Source organism: Aethalodelphis obliquidens, unplaced genomic scaffold (assembly GCF_003676395.1).
Source record: "Aethalodelphis obliquidens isolate GAN/ISIS:26980383/991018 unplaced genomic scaffold, ASM367639v1 scaffold4, whole genome shotgun sequence".
Classification (NCBI taxonomy): Eukaryota; Metazoa; Chordata; class Mammalia; order Artiodactyla; family Delphinidae; genus Aethalodelphis; species Aethalodelphis obliquidens.
In genome coordinates this window covers 18471165-18488067 of record NW_020837948.1, presented here as the reverse complement: position 1 = coordinate 18488067, position 16903 = coordinate 18471165, and the positions used below count along the sequence as shown (strand labels likewise).

The 16903-nt window shown below is 38.9% G+C and overlaps 1 protein-coding gene across 1 annotated transcript; it reads left to right on the top strand.

Moving 5' to 3' along the window:
• Positions 1-15010: 15010 nt before the first annotated feature.
• On the top strand, positions 15011-16688 carry LOC113617641 (uncharacterized). The gene is made up of 2 exons (XM_027101243.1): positions 15011-15091; positions 16056-16688. The coding sequence occupies exons 1-2, from the start codon at positions 15011-15013 to the stop codon at positions 16686-16688; spliced, it is 714 nt and encodes a 237-aa protein (XP_026957044.1).
• The last annotated feature ends 215 nt before the right edge of the window (positions 16689-16903 follow it).

The following is a 16903-nucleotide window of genomic DNA, read 5'->3' as shown; positions in this document are numbered from 1 at the left end:
GTGAAATGGCCTTCTTGTTCAGCTGTTACAGACCTAGATTGTTAAGGCACCTTGGAACATCTCATCTTTTACAGCTGGTCAGTAGGTACTAGTTATCATATAACTAAATATTGGGGCACTGGAACATACCTGAACTAAGAATTACTTTGTCTTACACTTGTTCTTATATTCACTTAAATCCAAGAATCCCATTTAAAACACATAAATAGATGGGATTGTTTGAAACACTTGGTACTTCTCTGACCAAGTCAGAAATGAGGTGGGGCAAGTGAAAGATGATTCCATATGTAGACATTAGTTAGCTTCTTGTAAATAATTGTAACTGGTGGAATATAAAGTAGAAAATAAGCATAGTTATACATTTGTTCTATAAATTGTTAACCTTTAAAAATATAATTGCTGCTAAAAATAGAGTGCTGTTACACCTAAGGAAAATTGGTGCCACTGTTTTGAAAATATCTTGTGCCATAAATGCAGCTGAACTAAATATAAATATTGGTTCACAAATTAATGCTGTCAAAGGAATGAGTGAAGTAGAAAAACTTTTAACCAATGACATTTCATTCTAATTTATGTAGTGTGATCAAACATGATCATCCAGAATTTTTATATTTTTTTTTGTACAGAGGTTATGTATTCTGGATGTTTTTTTTTTTAAAGGAAACCTTTTAAAGTCGCACAGGTTGACACTTTGTATCAATCTTTAATGGACTAAGTTTTTTTCTCAGTAATCTCTGAAGTTTCTTTAAATTATGTACTTAACACAGCAGAGAAACTGGATTGTTTTTGTATATAAGACTCTGTCCACCTGAAATGTTATCAGAAGTACAGGGGGTGGGGGGGAGGGCTGGGTATCTTGTATATGATATTATTAGAGGTAATAATGCATGAACTTATTTTATAAACTCTTGGACTATGTATTTGACATGTAAAATATGTACAGTATTAATGTCAGCGATTCCTTAAAAGTGAGCCTATAAGTATTGTATAATTTTCTTTGGTCAGAAACATTTGGACTAAGTAGTGCCACAGGGTCAGGATTTTCTTCAGTGCCATTTAGCAAACCACCTGTCTTTAGTCTATGCAACTAGCAAAAAATTGTATAATGCATCAGAATATTTCAGTTGTCACACTTTAAATTTCACATGAAGGGTTCTTCACTATTCTTTTGTAACCCAGCCTAGCAAAATTAGAGGAAAGGCCCTAAGGAGATTTATTTCTGTTAAGAGAAAAAAGCCTACGTTTGCAGACTCAACAGTTGGATCTACTATAGATAACGAATAGTGTCTACTATCTCAACTCCTCAAAGTTTACAGAGTGTTGGGACTGTCATTCGTGCTTCCTGTGGAGTAGTTGGATAAAATTGGGCAGCTAAAATTTTTAGTTCCGTGTGACTCCTAAATTTTAAAAAGTTTGTAAATTGATTCACAGACACAAAGTAGCAACTATCTTTCATGTTTGTTGTTGGGCTTTTGTTCATTTTTTTGGTTGTTTTTTGTAAACTGGTGAAATTTTCCAACCAACATGCCATTCAATTTTCTGTGGATCACACAGTTGTATAAAGCAGCAAAACTGAAGGGGGAATGATTGTTGTATACACTTTAAGTTGCTTTGCATGGTCTCATTTGAGATAATTGGTGTAAGAACCTTGACTTTTTTTATGTTTGGAACCATCAAATAAAAAATGGGAATCAATTTTTTTTAACATAAAAAAAGAAACTAATTCAACTGCATTTCAAAAAATATTTATCACCATCTAGGATTGTGTTGCCCAATCTCTTTGATTTGCCTGGTATTGCTTACGGAAGAAACAACTGATGCTACTTATACACACTAAATGTTTCAGAATATTGCTTAGAAAAATAATCTAAACAAGGTGTGTATGATGGTAAATTTATTTGCACAATTTAAATGTGAGGGCTAAAGAAAGAACACCACCAGAAAAATTTGAAATTTTGTGTACCTGTAAAAACATTTGACCATATAAACTTGCCCAAATTCTACTGTATTTGACCTAATGTATAAGAAATTTATTAAATAAATTGGTTAGGGATGCACTCATATTGCAGGGTAGATGTGTGGATGGGAGAATTAGCCAACAGATACACACTCTGTTGTAAAACACACACACACACACACATTATTTTCCTGCAGTGGCTCTAGGATTAAGGTGGGGGACCCTAGGTCTCTCTTTGCCTAGACTGAAGGCCTTCCTAGAACATTCTTTTATACTTTTACAAATGGAGTCCTAACTAGTTGGCCAGCCATGCATGTACAGACGTGTTTGACTTCTAGTGTATGTAAGGCAGGGTCAGCTAAAACATGATACTTTCACACTGGGTAATTTGAAAAGAGTTTAATAAAAGGACAGTCAGGAAAACTTTGCTTAGAGTGTAGTGAAACCAAGGAGTGGTGCAGAACCTCAGAAAAGTCTGAGGACTGAAGGGAAGAAGGAACAGAATAATATAAATAGAACCCAGGAAGGCCTTTGTCAAGGGCTGTGACTAAGGGACACAGCCAGTCCTACAGGAAATATGCCAGACAAGGAAATAGCTTTCCTCTAGTCTCGATTACCTGAACCAATCTGGAAGGTAGAGAGAAAAGGAGCTCAAGGATGTAGTCCATACAGGTGATCTCCTGTACAGAGATCACTGCAAACAATAGGGACAGTGTGTCTGGTTTCCTTTATTCAAACTCTTGCTCTGATGACTCCCCCATCAGGTTCCATTCATTTACCCTTTTAGCCCCCACCTGCCATTAGGTACACATCTTGTGTCCCCAGAATCACTTCAGTAGAAAATGCTACGGGAGCCCCATTTTAACTTCATAACTTTAACAGGGTAATCCTTACAAAATGGACTAAAAAATATTTGAATGTATATCTTATAGCAAAATCAAAAGAATAATATTAAATTAATTTTATAATACGCAATTTATCGCTAGATTTAGTGAAACATGATCCATCACAATGTGTTTAAGGTTAGAAACGTATATGTTGTCAGGTAAACAAGAAATAGCTTACACTCCTACTATAATCAATGTTACATAAGTTATTGATTTTTATACTGCAACTCCTAAAACAATAAGAGTACTGGGTAAGGAGCAGATTGAATCCAACAGTCACATTATTGCAGAATTTGGTACGTAGTGTAGATTTCACATTGGTTCCAATCATCGAGTCACCTGGCTATAAATTACCTGGCATTCAGCCTGTCAAAGAGAAGCTGCTTGAATCCCACCTTGCACTACAGTACGGCCCTGTGCCCGAGCAGCCTCAGTCACACTTTCTATTCATGGGCCGCTCTCCCCAACAGCTCAGAAATGACAGCAATGTTACTGAGCTGCCAGTGTGTCAAAGGCATGGTGGAAAGTACACAGAAAAGCTTTCCCTGTTGTTTTCTTGGTTGCGTTAGTGTATTCTGAGCTCGTTTATGGCTGCAGATGGGCACCACTTGAACAACTGCTTTTCTTTTGTGAAACATTGCAATGCCCTTACGGCAGGGAAAGTCCCATTGTTATAGTACATACTGTTCTACTTCAGGATTATTAACCCAAACCTTTGAGGATTCAGTCTTATGCTTAACAGATCTGAAAGAGCTACTGTCTTGGACATTTCTTGAATAAATCTTGGTCTGAATTTGAGAATGGGAGGTTTTCCTTCAGTATTTCAAAACTAATATAAACCTCTCAAACTTTCTCTCCTGTTCCCAAATAGCCTGTAGCAAATAAAGACAGGGGTTCAGTTATAGGCAGCTAAAAATAAGTAAGCAAATTCTACCCTTCACATTCCTGACCTGCAGCAGAAAATGCACTATTTGGGGGGCAGGGGGCAGGGCACACAAAGATAGCAAAGAGATGTGAAAGTTCACAGTATGAAACGGAACGGGTTTAGGAAGCGTTGCGTTGTAGGAGGAAGCTCAATGGGCAAGGATGAGGACTTTGGGGTTCTGCTGCTGGTCATGTCCCACAACAGGTGTGTGTGGTCTTAAGTAACTCTCTTAGCCTTGGAAGCCTTATTCTGCAAATTTTGGATAATAGTACTTCCATGCTTTAGTTTTACTGGATTATCCTTAGATAAAGGAAGATGATGATGTAACATTGGGACATGCTTGGAAAATAGTAAAGTTGTATACGAATACAGCATGAACAAAAATAACAAAAGAAAATTTGTCATATGGAAAAGTATATCAGCATAAAAATACTACTGAAACATACACAATTCCTGGTAAAGTTCTCCTATACAGAATAATCCAGCTATACAGAATCAATTCCTAGGAAAAGCAAAACATGATCAAGAGTAATCACTAGAAACATTTAAAATAGATCTTACTAAGTTGTGTTCCATGAAATTCTTTAAGCACAATACTCAGAAGTGTTATGTTAAAAGAAGAAGGAAGGAAGGAAGGGCAGGAAGGTGGGAAGGGTGGAAGGAAGGAAGAAAGGAAAGGAAAGGAGGAGACATAGAAGGAGATTTGGAGATTTTATGGTCAAATGAAACAAGTTTGGAAACTAAAATTTAACAGGTATGATTTTTCAGATGTTAACATCCTGATATTTAACCTCAACATTATGTAAGAGGGGTACATAGTATGCAGTGTTTCCTTTTTTTTCTTTTTTAATTGAAACTGCTGAGACATATTTTGAAAAATGCTGTTGTAGAGGGATTTACTTTATCAAGCAATTCTGGAAAGCAGCCAAATCCTGGAACAGCAGAGGTAACACTGTTCCTTGATGCACAGTGAACTATAATCAAAACAAACACAAAAAAGAATAACAATGACTAACATTTATTCAGTAATTTACAGATTACAAAACGTTTCCACCTAATTATCTCTCTTCATTCTCACTCTACATTTTCAAAATAGGTATTGTATCCACATTTGCAGATAAAGAAGCAAATGGTGGTGGAGTTTCAGTGTCTGTGATCACATACTGGCGGCAGAACATGAGTTTCAAACCTAAGGTGTCTCACTTCGAATCCACCGACTTCCCACCAGAGCCCACTGCTTTATTGTTTAAAAAGAAGAGAGACAGTGAAGCACTTTGTACTAGTTTTTTAAAAGTTCAAAATAGGGGATAAAGACTTTTCCTTCTGTTAGATACTACACACCTTTGGCATAGTGGTTTGGAAAGGGAAAAGTGCTACCTTGTAGGGGGCATTTTAGATGTCTGGACAGCTATTGTGACTGGCATTTACTGGAATGAGGGATATTAAATGTCTGTGCTATGTGGGAAAGGGCTGAACCATTTTCAAATGTCCTGCTAAAGTATTATTTTAGCTAGTGCTAAGCACACTGAAAATACAGTCTAGTAGTACTTTGTACATAGTACATTATGTATGGTAATCCTGAAAAGTTTTTATAAAAATTATATGAAAAGCTAAGTAAATAGGAGATGGTCATTATGATGGGATACTATTATAGAATAAAGAAAATGTCTTAAAATTTATTAACACTGAGCACTTTTTCCTCTCAATTATAACATTTACAAATACGTACTGAGCTGAAATAGTTTCAGTGAATTAGCACAGTTATTGAAAGAGAAAAACAGCTTGCAAGTATGTAAAAAGATATTTGAAAAAGAATTGATAGAATTAGAACAAATATTATTAATTTTTAAGTAATTGACTCTTTTTTTTAAACATCTTTATTGGAGTATAATTGCTTTACAATGGTGTGTTAGTTTCTGCTTTATAACAAAGTAAATCAGTTATACATATACATATGTCCCCATATCTCTTCCCTCTTGCATCTCCCTCCCTCCCACCCTCCCTATCCCGCTCCTCTAGGTGGTCACAAAGCACCTAGCTGACCTCCCTGTGCTATGCGGCTGCTTCCCACTAGCTAGCTATTTTACCTTTGGTAGTGTATTATGTCCACGCCACTCTCTCATTTTGTCCCCGCTTACCCTACCCCCTTCCCATATCCTCAAGTCCATTTTCTAGTAGGACTGTATCTTTATTTCGGTCTTGCCCCTAGGTTCTTCATGACCATTTTTTTTTTTTTTAGATTCCATATATACGTGTTAGCATAACGGTATTTGTTTTTTCTCTTTCTGACTTACTTCACTCTGTATGACAGATTCTAGGTCCATCCACCTCACTACAAATATCTCAATTTCGTTTCTTTTTATGGCTGAGTAATATTCCATTGTATATATGTGCCACATCTTCTTTATCCATTCATCTGTTTATGGACACTTAGGATGCTTCCGTGTCCTGGCTATTGTACTTGAATTATGATTTTCTCAGGGTATATGCCCAGTAGGGGGATTGCTGGGTCGTATGGTAGTTCTATTTTTAGTTTTTTAAGGAACCTCCATACTGTTCTCCATAGTGGCTGTATCAATTTACATTCCCACCAACAGTGCAAGAGTGTTCTCTTTTCTCCACACCCTCTCCAGCATTTATTGTTTGTAGATTTTTTGATGATGGCCATTCTGACTGGTGTGAGATGATATCTCATTGTAGTTTTGATTTGCATTTCTCTAATGATAAGTGACGTTGAGCATTCATGTGTTTGTTGGCAGTCTGTATGTCTTCTTTGGAGAAATGTTTATTTAGGTCTTCTGCACATTTTTGGATTGGATTGTTTGTTTTCCTGATATTGAGCTGCATGAGCTGCTTGTAAATTTTGGAGATTAATCCTTTGTCAGTTGCTTCATTTGGAAACATTTTCTCCATTCTGAGGGTTGTCTTTTCATCTTGTTTATGGTTTCCTTTGCTGTGCAGAAGCTTTTAAGTTTCATTAGGTCCCATTTGTTTATTTTTTTTTATTTCCATTTCTCTAGGAGGTGGATCAAAAAGGATCTTGCTGTGATTTATGTCATTACATCCCAACAATCCCCAAAGTCTTAATTCATTCCACCATCACCTTTAAAATCTGAAGTCCAAAGTCTCATCTAAGTATCATCTAAATCAGATATGGGTGAGACATGAGGTATAATTCTGTTACCAAAAGTGGCGTTGGGCTGCTCGCCACTCTAAAGCCAATACTCAAGAGGCAAAGTTGCTGAAAAGGAAAGTTTGCTTTATTTCGGAGGCCAGCAACCGGGGGAGAAGTGAGACCTGTGTCCAAAGGCTGACTCCCCCCACTGACAATCAGTGGTCAAGAGCTTTTATAGGTGGAGGGAGGGGGCTACATGCAGAAACAGCATAGTCGGCTCTGACAGTCATCTTGAAATTGGTCATGCAGTGGTCTGATCAATGTCATTTTGATTGTTTTAAGTATAGTTAATGTTCAGTTCCAGGGTCATTTTTTCCCATTTCTTTGAAGCCAGTTCTTGGAATGGTGGCAGTTTATGTCATGACTACAGTCTGGTCATCATGTAGTTAACTTCTTCCACCTGGTGGGGATTTCAGTATCTACAAGACAGCTCACAGGACATGGCTCAGAACATTATCTACAGCCCTTGAGGAGGAACTAAAGGTTCTTGACTTTGCTTATTGACTAAACTATAATTATTTTGACTGCTTTCCTTTGCTTCTGCATTTTCTCACTTCTCTGATTAAACTTATTCTTTGGTTAATGTTTTTCTACAGACAAAAGGCAGTCAGAGGACATGGTGGCTGGGGCAGCTGGCGGGGGAGTGAGACCATAGGGTCCTGCTCTGTTTCAATTCATCCTGAGGCAAAATTACTCTCTATATGTGAACCTGTGAAACCAGATAAGTTAATGTGCTTCCAAAATACAATGGTGGCATAGGATAGGCATTCCCATTCCAAAAGGGAGAAACAGGAAAGAAGGAAAGAATGATGGGTCCCCAGGAAGTCCAAAACCTGACAAGGGAAATTCCATCAGATCTTGGTGCTGGAGAATAATACTCTTTGGTTCAATGCCCTGCTCCACAGGCCCACTGTGGCATCAGTTCTGCCTTCAGGAACTGCTGAAGTGGTGATCCTCCCTCCATGATTCTGATGTGTGGGGGTCATACCCCCAAGATCCTGAGTAACCCTGTCCCATTGCTTTGCAGGGTTGGCTCGTTCCCAAGTCTTTGTATGAAAGCCATCTGACCTGTTAAATCCATGGTGGTGGCCCTGATGATCTCTAAATGATCTCTGGGATCTTTCTTTCCAATTCTTGAAGGAGAATATACATTTCCATCCTCACAGAATTATGATCCAGCTCTATAAAATCTAAGAAGTCTGACATCCTTCTTTCATTTTGTTCTATCTCCGTCCCCTTCAGCTCAAACTGGCTGTATTTCAGTTTCTGTAGTATCTTTGATAGATAGTCCAGCCTCACCCTTGGTGTTCTCTTCTGAACATGATTTCTTATTTTTCTACAAAATAGTCAGACTGAGAATTTTCCAAATCTTTAAGTTCTGGTTCCTTTTTTGCTTAGCAATCCCTCCTTTAATTCATCTTTCTTTTTTTCATTATGCTATAAGCGGTCAGGAGGACCTAGACTGCTCCTTCAACATTTGCTTGGAAACCTCTTCAGTTAAATATCCAGTTTCATCACTCACAAGTTCTGTCTTCCATAAAACACTTGAACACTGACACACTTTAGCCAAGTACTTTGTCACTTTATAATAAGGATAGCCTTTCTTCCAGCTCCCAATAACATGTCCTTTTGTCTGTATGAGACATTATCAGAATGCACCTTCACGTCCATATTTCTACAAACATCCTATTCATAAGTATTTGTGCACTCTCTAGGAAGATGGAGGCTTTCTCTCCAGATCTCCTCTTTTCTTTCTCAGCCCCCACCAGAATGGCCCAAATGTTCATAGATCTAGCATGCACCTCAAAACTTTTTCAGCCTCTACCCATTACCCAGTTCCAAAGCTTCTTTCACATTTTTAGGTATATGTTACAGCAGCACTCCACTTCTCAGTACCAAAATCTATTTTAGAACTACCATATAATCTAGCAATTGCACTTCTGGGTATATGTATATCCCAAGGAAGTGAAATTAGGATCTCAAAGAGCTGTCTGTATCCTCATGTTCACTGAAGCATTATTCACAATAGGCAAGATATGGAAATAACCTAAGTGTTAGTTAATGGATGAATGGATAAAGAAGATGTGGTGTACATGTACAATGAACTATTTTTCAGCTATGATAAAGCAAGAAATCTTGCCATTTGTAACAGTATGGATGGAACTTGGGGGTATTTTGCTAAGTAGAATAAATCAGGCAGAGGAAAACAAGTACTGTATGATATCACTTACATGTGGAATCTGTAAAAGCTGAACTCTAGAAACAGAGAGTAGAATGGTGTTTACCAGAGGCTAAAGGGTAAGGAAAAGGGGAGATGTTAGTCATAGGGTGCAGACTTCCATTTATAAGCTGGGGATCTGAAATATGGCATGGTGATTTTAGCTAATGATACTGTAAAATATAATTAAATTTTCTAAGAGAATAGATCTTAAATGTTCTCGCCACAAAAAAGAAATGGTAATTATGTGATGGGATGGAGGTGTTAGCTAACGCTATGGTAGTAATCATTTTGCAACATATAAGTATCAAATCAACATAGCTTCATCTAAAGCTTATAAAATATTATGTCAGTTATATCTCAGTGAAGTTAGAAAAACAAAACAAAACAGAGTTTATCTGAGCTTGGGCTTCCACACAAAAATACAGTAGACTGGGTGGATTCAACACTGTGATTTATTTTTCTCACAGTTTTGGAGGTTAGGCGTTACACAGAATGTTCTAGATTGTTTGCAGATTTGGGTCATTCCATCCCAGATGAGAAACTAAAACTGCACATTATCTAGCCATACACAGTGGATAACGTTGGTGACATCTTACAACTGGCAGGATTTGACTTTACATTCCTGAAAGTCAAGGTGTTCCTTAAGCAGGGGGAGTGGTACAACCTCTGCCAAATTCTCTGTCCTTTCTGACTCTATTAGAAACAGTAGTGATTCCTGGCCCACCCTTACTCATTTCCTTGGGAAAAAAATCCTGATACTTAACAAGAATAGGGATCTCCAAGTATCTATTAAAATTAATTGGGCTCATGAATGATTGAATCGGATTTTCAATTGTTTTGGTGTTAGCAGGGTTATTGGGTTCTACTAAATGATCAAATATTCCTTGGTTGTAGCTGAATCACTTTCTGTGGAAAGAGGCTGTTAGGCTGTTAAACTGTGCAGAATGGCAACTGGCCAAGTTTTAAGGCACCTCTTTGGCCAAGTCTGTAATGGTCCTCGAATATTGAAAGTCTCAGGTTATTTCTTCACTTGGTCCAGCATTTTGTAGCTGAGGGGTAGAATGAGATAGAGTACAATGAGATGTCAGGCATGGGTCCCAAGGTTTCAGGATAAGTGGAAACTCTTGAAAACTTGGGTGAACGGGAATAACTGTTTCAGCATTTTGCTTGCACACGTGGTGGGGCAGTTCAGCAGCTCTGGGCTTGGGAAGTCTTGAAAGGGGTTCCTGGACTCAATTCCAAGTTTTGTGTGTGTGTGTGTGTGTGTATGTATGTGTAGGCTTCCCCACGCCAACAAGCAATTCTCAGATGCCAGCAGCGTGTCTGAGGATTCAGCTCAATTCTGACACTATCTATGGGAAGATAGAATTTGATTCCACAAGTAAAGGGCTTAGTCCCACAACACCACTCTTCAAACACCAATCACAAGCCGAGGTTGTTGTCTGTACTTCTGACTGACTGGCTTTAAATCAAAGGTACCTACAACCCCCTCTTTGGGTTTGAAGAATTTGCTAGAACTGCTCATGGAACTCAGGAAAACCCATTACTCACAGGATTACTGATTTATTATAAAAGGATATTAAAGGGGACAAATCAACAGTGAGATGAAGAGATACATAGGGTGAGGTGCAGAACAGAGGAGCTTCTGTCCACATAAAGGTTGGGGCCCAGTACGGTGACACTTGGAAGCATTCTTATTCCCCAACTTGAAAGCTCTCTGAAAAGGAGGGCCAGAAACTGTTCTTCTGGGTTTTTATGGAGGCTTCATTCCATAGTCATGGTTGACTATATCACTGGTCAGTAGTGATTGATTTAACCTCAAGCACCTCATCTCTTTCTGGGAATCAGGGGGTGGGATTTAAAGTCCCAACTTTCTAATCACATGGTTGGTTCTCCTGGCATCCAGCCTCCTCCCTTGGGTGGGATCCAAAAGGCACTTCCTTGTAGCATTTTCAAGAACTGAGAACAAGAGACCAAACATTATGTCATTGTTCTTATTGCCCAGGAAATTCCAAGGGTTTCAGGAGCTATGTTCATCTGTATAACCAATGATATATATGTATATATTATGTATATATAATAACCAGCAATATATAATATCACAATATTAATATTGCAGGTCTTTAGAGTTGACTCAAAAATGGGAATGGATGAGGGGGTTGGTGGCTCTTTTCATGGGTAAATGAAATGTTAAAACTAAGACTTGAGTGCAGCTAGCTTTGGGAAGCAAAACAATTTTAAATTGTCAATCTGAAGTGTGAGGAAAAAGAAAGGTATATAATCCAATCTAAAGGCTAGATGGTAGATAACTTTTTATTTTCACAGGGGCACATCTCCACCTTTGAAGGAGAAATAGGCCACAGGTGTAGGCAACTTAATCCAAGTTGGGCCAGTCATTAAACTTCCTCATCACCAGTTACTAACCCAAGTAGGACCATTGCTAATTCATATGATGTCTTTCTTTGTATGAATTTGAAAACAGTTTTGCTTCCTAAAAATATTTTACTTCCATATTATCAGAAAATTATTATAATATACAGATTTTTGTAGAACAACTCACCTTACTGCCACCTGCTGGAAAATCATGGTAATAAATATACAAATGTATGACTTTTCTCTAAGAGTGGCACAACTGTAAGAGCAGCTTTGCACCTGAGCTGATCACAGTAATTGGCCACGGTGTGTGTCCATGACCTAAGCTGGACCTATCAAAGTCCTCTCCTGGGAGCTTGCTGTAATTATCTCTTTCTTTTCTACGTGCAAAGTTATAAAGATGTGAACAGGAATTTATCATTGACCAAGGTTCAACTTCAGGGAGAAACTAAAGCCAATCTATTAAAAGGGAATGGGGTACATAGAAAGAAATAGTCCCAATGGTCCTAGAATTTCTGGCTCCAATTCTACTGGAAAATATTTCTCTCCTTGCCTTTCTATGGTTAAGCTACAAGACAATTTCCTTTGTTCAGTTAAGCAAAAGTTCAGTTTCTGTCTCATGGATAAAAAGTAAGGAAAAAAAATTAAGTATACATTGACTTTGTAGGTCAAGTAAAATAAACTGACTGTAGTTGGCAAAGAGGGCAATAAAGAGATACTCTGAGGTACAATATTTTATATTAGAGTCATATGTGGAATTATCTAATTGTTCTTGCCGGGACTGTGCCTTGCTAAACCTAGTGGCACATCTACTCCATAGCATAGATTCTTGCCTACAGTAGCCATTTAAAAAACTATTTGTTGAATTAAATTAGTTTCAGAACACAGAGATAGACAACACTTCATTCATTCATGTCCCTATCAAGTGTTTATTGAACAGCTACTTCAGAATAGAAAAAGTTCTAATTACTCAGGGTACAATGGGTATTTGTATTTAAACTTCCAGATCACATTTGTTTGTTTGTTTTTTTTTACCAATATGCATCTATAGTAGATAGCCATCATGCCAAAAGCAATTACTACATAAAAAGGAGTTATTCTCTAGACAAATGGAGACAACTCCACAAGTCTGAGTCAACATGAGGTTCTAGCTCCCAATTTGTATTCCCTAGATGTGAAAATTTGGAGGTACCATTTAACCTCCCAAGGCATTGTTTTCTCATCTATAACATGAAGAGATGTAACTGGATGATCTTTAAGGCTTTCTAGCTAAAAAGAAACCTAAAGTTTTCTTTCAGTCTCTCAAACCAGTGGTTTTCAGAGGCTGGTCTTTCTCTAGCAGCCTAGAAACTTGTTAAAATGCAAATTTCAAACCCCACCCCAGACTTACTAGATCACAAACCCTGGGGGTGGATTCCAGCAATCTGTATTTTAACAAGCTCTGATGTGTGCCAGATTTGCAAATCACTGCCTAGGCATATCATGTACAGTATATTTCTTAGTCAATGTATACGTGGAGAACTTTACTCATTTTTCTCTGTTGTATTTCACTAATGGCATTTTCTCTCCTACCCACGTTGTTTGCCAGTATTTTTCACCCAGTGGAAACTATTTTGGTGGAAACAAAGTTGTCATTCCTTTATTTTTTTCTTTTTCTTAATGTTTTCAAATATCTCTAATGACTTTACTGGATTTTACAAACAAAGTTTATGCAAAAGAAATAAAAGAAAGAAAACCAAGCGACGTCATTATAAGAGCGATGTTATATTATGCATATCCTTTTTTTTTTTTTGAGACTCAGTGGACATTATTATGGTGGTATATTGATAAAAGCTGCTGTCAACAAAATGGGACAAAATATTTTGGGAATATTCTTGAGCTCTTTGTGAATTAAAAAGTATGTCAGTGTCATAGCATTGCTCCTGCAGGTTAATTTTTAGAGATTGAATGCAACAGATTAAACACACACACATACATACACACACAGGAAAATATTGATAAATGCCTGTAAGTGAACAACCACTAGATGATCTATAATTATCCAATCCTTCCTGCTGCAACCCTCAGAAAATGTTGACTAAAGATACAGAAAGAATAAAATTCTGGGTGAACAATCATTTCTACAAATAAGACACTTTCTATTAACAGTCTGTTATTCTAAGTTTATAAGTGATGTGGTTTGAGTATGTACCCATTTGCCTCTAGCACTAGTACATAAACAGATTTATGAACACATTAATAAGAAATTTTATTAGGTGTCACTTTGTTGTGTGGTCCCCATAATTTGGCTTTAGAACATCATATATATGAATCTCTGACAGAGTGCAGGATGTGCCAACGGAGTGACTAATTTTTCCACAAAGGTGATAAAAAAAAGAGAGAGCAAATAGATTTGATGTATATCCTTGTGTCCTTCTTATTGTCTCCTTCCCCTCAATGTCTTTAACTCTTTTTGTAAAACTTTCTTCTTTAGGAATATTTTATCCATACCTGATTAATGACTAAAAGATAGTGGTAGTCATCACTGCTGGGGGTCGACTAGCTTTGTTAGTTTGGGTTTGGAAGCCAATTACAACTTTTCCCTTTCAGTTAACTCCATATTGTATTTAAATATAGATAGATAGATAGATGATAACCATTATTTAAGAGTAAATTGTGATATGGATGTGCATAATGTGTTTTAAAGTAATAATTATGATTCAGTTTGGGGCCAAAATAGTTTGGCTCATTGCCAGCAATGGATACCATAGGAGAACAGAATTTTTTTTAATCATTAGTGAAGAGATTCAGAGTGGCATGGAAATATCCTTGTATTAATAAAAGGATTATTTTGTCAGTGGAAGAAAAACACCACCTCCTTTCCTCTTTTCCAATATTCTTGCTTAAATTCATCATTTTTGAGTTTGGGGGGCTTCCCTATTCACTTGCCTACTATTGAGAGTCAAAAATTCTAATATAAAGGAGCAGTACCTTCCCTTTTTCTCACATTCTTTCCCGCAATTTCTGACCACTCATCCTTCTTCAGATATGAAATAAGAGTATAGTTAAAGATTAGGAATTTACCGTGGGGGAGTTTGTAAACCTGATGTATATATATTTTACTGTTACACCTTTATACAATAAAGAAGAACCTGCAGAGACAGGGCACTTAAAAATATACATTCTCTCTACCTTAGAGAACTGAACCATATTACTTATTTAACACTTCTAATAATTTCTTCCCTCTTCTCCTCTCCAATTTGCTTAGTGCACACTGGTTCCTTTATTCTTATTTTAATTTTCTTCCAGCAACTTCTGCTTTATACCTTTCTTTTTCCTCTGATTTTTTCAATGCATTTTTCAATGTTGTTATTCTTTTGATAACACTTCTAAATTTCTATTTTTCTTCTGTTGTCTCTTTTTTCTTCCATATTCCAAATATGACTTCCAAGGATTTTATCAAGATGAATTATTCAGAATGAAGAGAGTGAATATGAGGGGTTTAAGGAACGAGGAAGAGGAGAGCTGCCAAGATTTTCTTCATGTACAGAAGCATAATGGAACAATCTGGGGTGTGAGAAGCAAGAGACAGAGGTCCTTGCTAAGGCATGACTAAATGGGAAGCTTATTAAAATAATGATTTGGAGTAGAGTGTATGAAGAAAATAAAGTAGATCCAGCCTTCCAGGTCAGTAGCTAATAACCCATGGGTTTGCTACTAAGGAAATTAAAACTTTAACTAATGAGAATCCTAGCCACCTACTGAGAATGAAACTGAAGGCTTCCTGTTAACTCCCCCACCTGGGTCATTTTGACAGAACAGTCAGAAAGTTATTTCCTCTTTATTCAGTTGCAAAAGACTTGAAATGGATACAAAAAAGAAAAAAAAAAAGTTGGTGGCAAACTCTTCTTATTCAGCTTTCACAAGAGGAGATCCAGTGTATTTCCCCTGCACCCAAAACATACATCATCATAGGCCACGAAAAGAGGAAAGACAGTTAGAAAAACAAAAACAAAAAACGGGAGCTGTCCCAGTTGAGTACAGCCAAGATGACTCAGACAGTCTCCCAGGGGATTTTTGATGTGAGGACTTCCAATTAATAAATCCTCTATTAGCTCTGTGGAATCAGCAGGATTAAACTACCTCTTTCAAGAACACTGGTTAAATATCATGATTCCAGGGGGTGAGGGGTCGATTTTATCCACACCTCTTTTTATTTCTGCACAAGTAAGAACACCTCTGTTTAACTCTTGGGTGAGTAGAAGAGTGATTGGAGGCCTTCGGGACACACTTTGGCCCTGGATGAACATTTAGGGTCGCTTTACTAGCCCTAAATTAAACTCTGACCCTACTGTGGTTCTTAATCAATCGATCAGAAAGTGTGGTGGGGATCCGGGTCTCTACTGGTGGGTGAAACAGAAGGAATCTAAGCTGGATGTGACAAGACATCCAGCAGGATATGATGATGAGGGCATTTCAGTATCAAGACGAGAGGGTGGGCAGGACACGAACTTATCTCTCGGCTCCCTGACTCCCAGGTGTTCTGGGAGAGATCCCGGAGGCACGTGCCGCGGGGACTGCAGCTGACAGCCAGGGACCGGCGGCCAGGCGCCCCTCTCCGCGGGCGGGGAGCGAGCGCCTGTGTGCGCGCGAGCGGCGGGCGGCGGCGGGAGGAGGCGCAGGCGCGCTGTTCGCCCGTCTGCAGCCCCGCGCCGAGCGCCGCGTCTCGGAGAGTTGATGGCAGCACCACAGTGCGGCCACCCGGCCGACCGCCGAGCGCAGCCACCCGCCGCTGCCCGGGGAGCGTCCAAGATGTGGGGGGACTGGGGCGGCAGCGGCCGCCGCGGCGCCAGGGACCGGGGCGCGCAGCAGCCTCCGCTCGCCCGCCTGTGCTGACCTGCCTCGCTTGCCCCCAAAGAATGTCAGCCAAGTCCAAGGGGACCCCCTCCTCGTCCTCTCCAGCCGAGGGACCGCCGGCAGCCTCCAAAACCAAGGTGAAGGAACAGATCAAGATCATCGTGGAGGATCTGGAATTAGTCCTGGGCGACCTGAAGGACGTGGCCAAGGAACTTAAGGAGGTGAGAGGTGCGGGGTGTGGGGAAGGAGTTCGTCGCCTTTCACCCGCTGGGGTTCCCGGTCCCGTTTTCACTGGGGACCGCCAGATTTCTTAACTCAAGGGAAACTATAGAAAGACGCCTGCAGACGGACTTTCTTTCCTCCGGCGACTCCTGAGAAGAGTTGTTGCACTTTCTTTTTTTTTCTAATCAGGAAGAAATCAACTAGTGTTTTAATCGATGCACCTGGGATGGTGAGGGGGTGAACACGCGTGTCTCTGTTTGTGTGTGTGTGTGTGTGTGTGTGTGTGTGTTGGGGAAGGGGATTCACT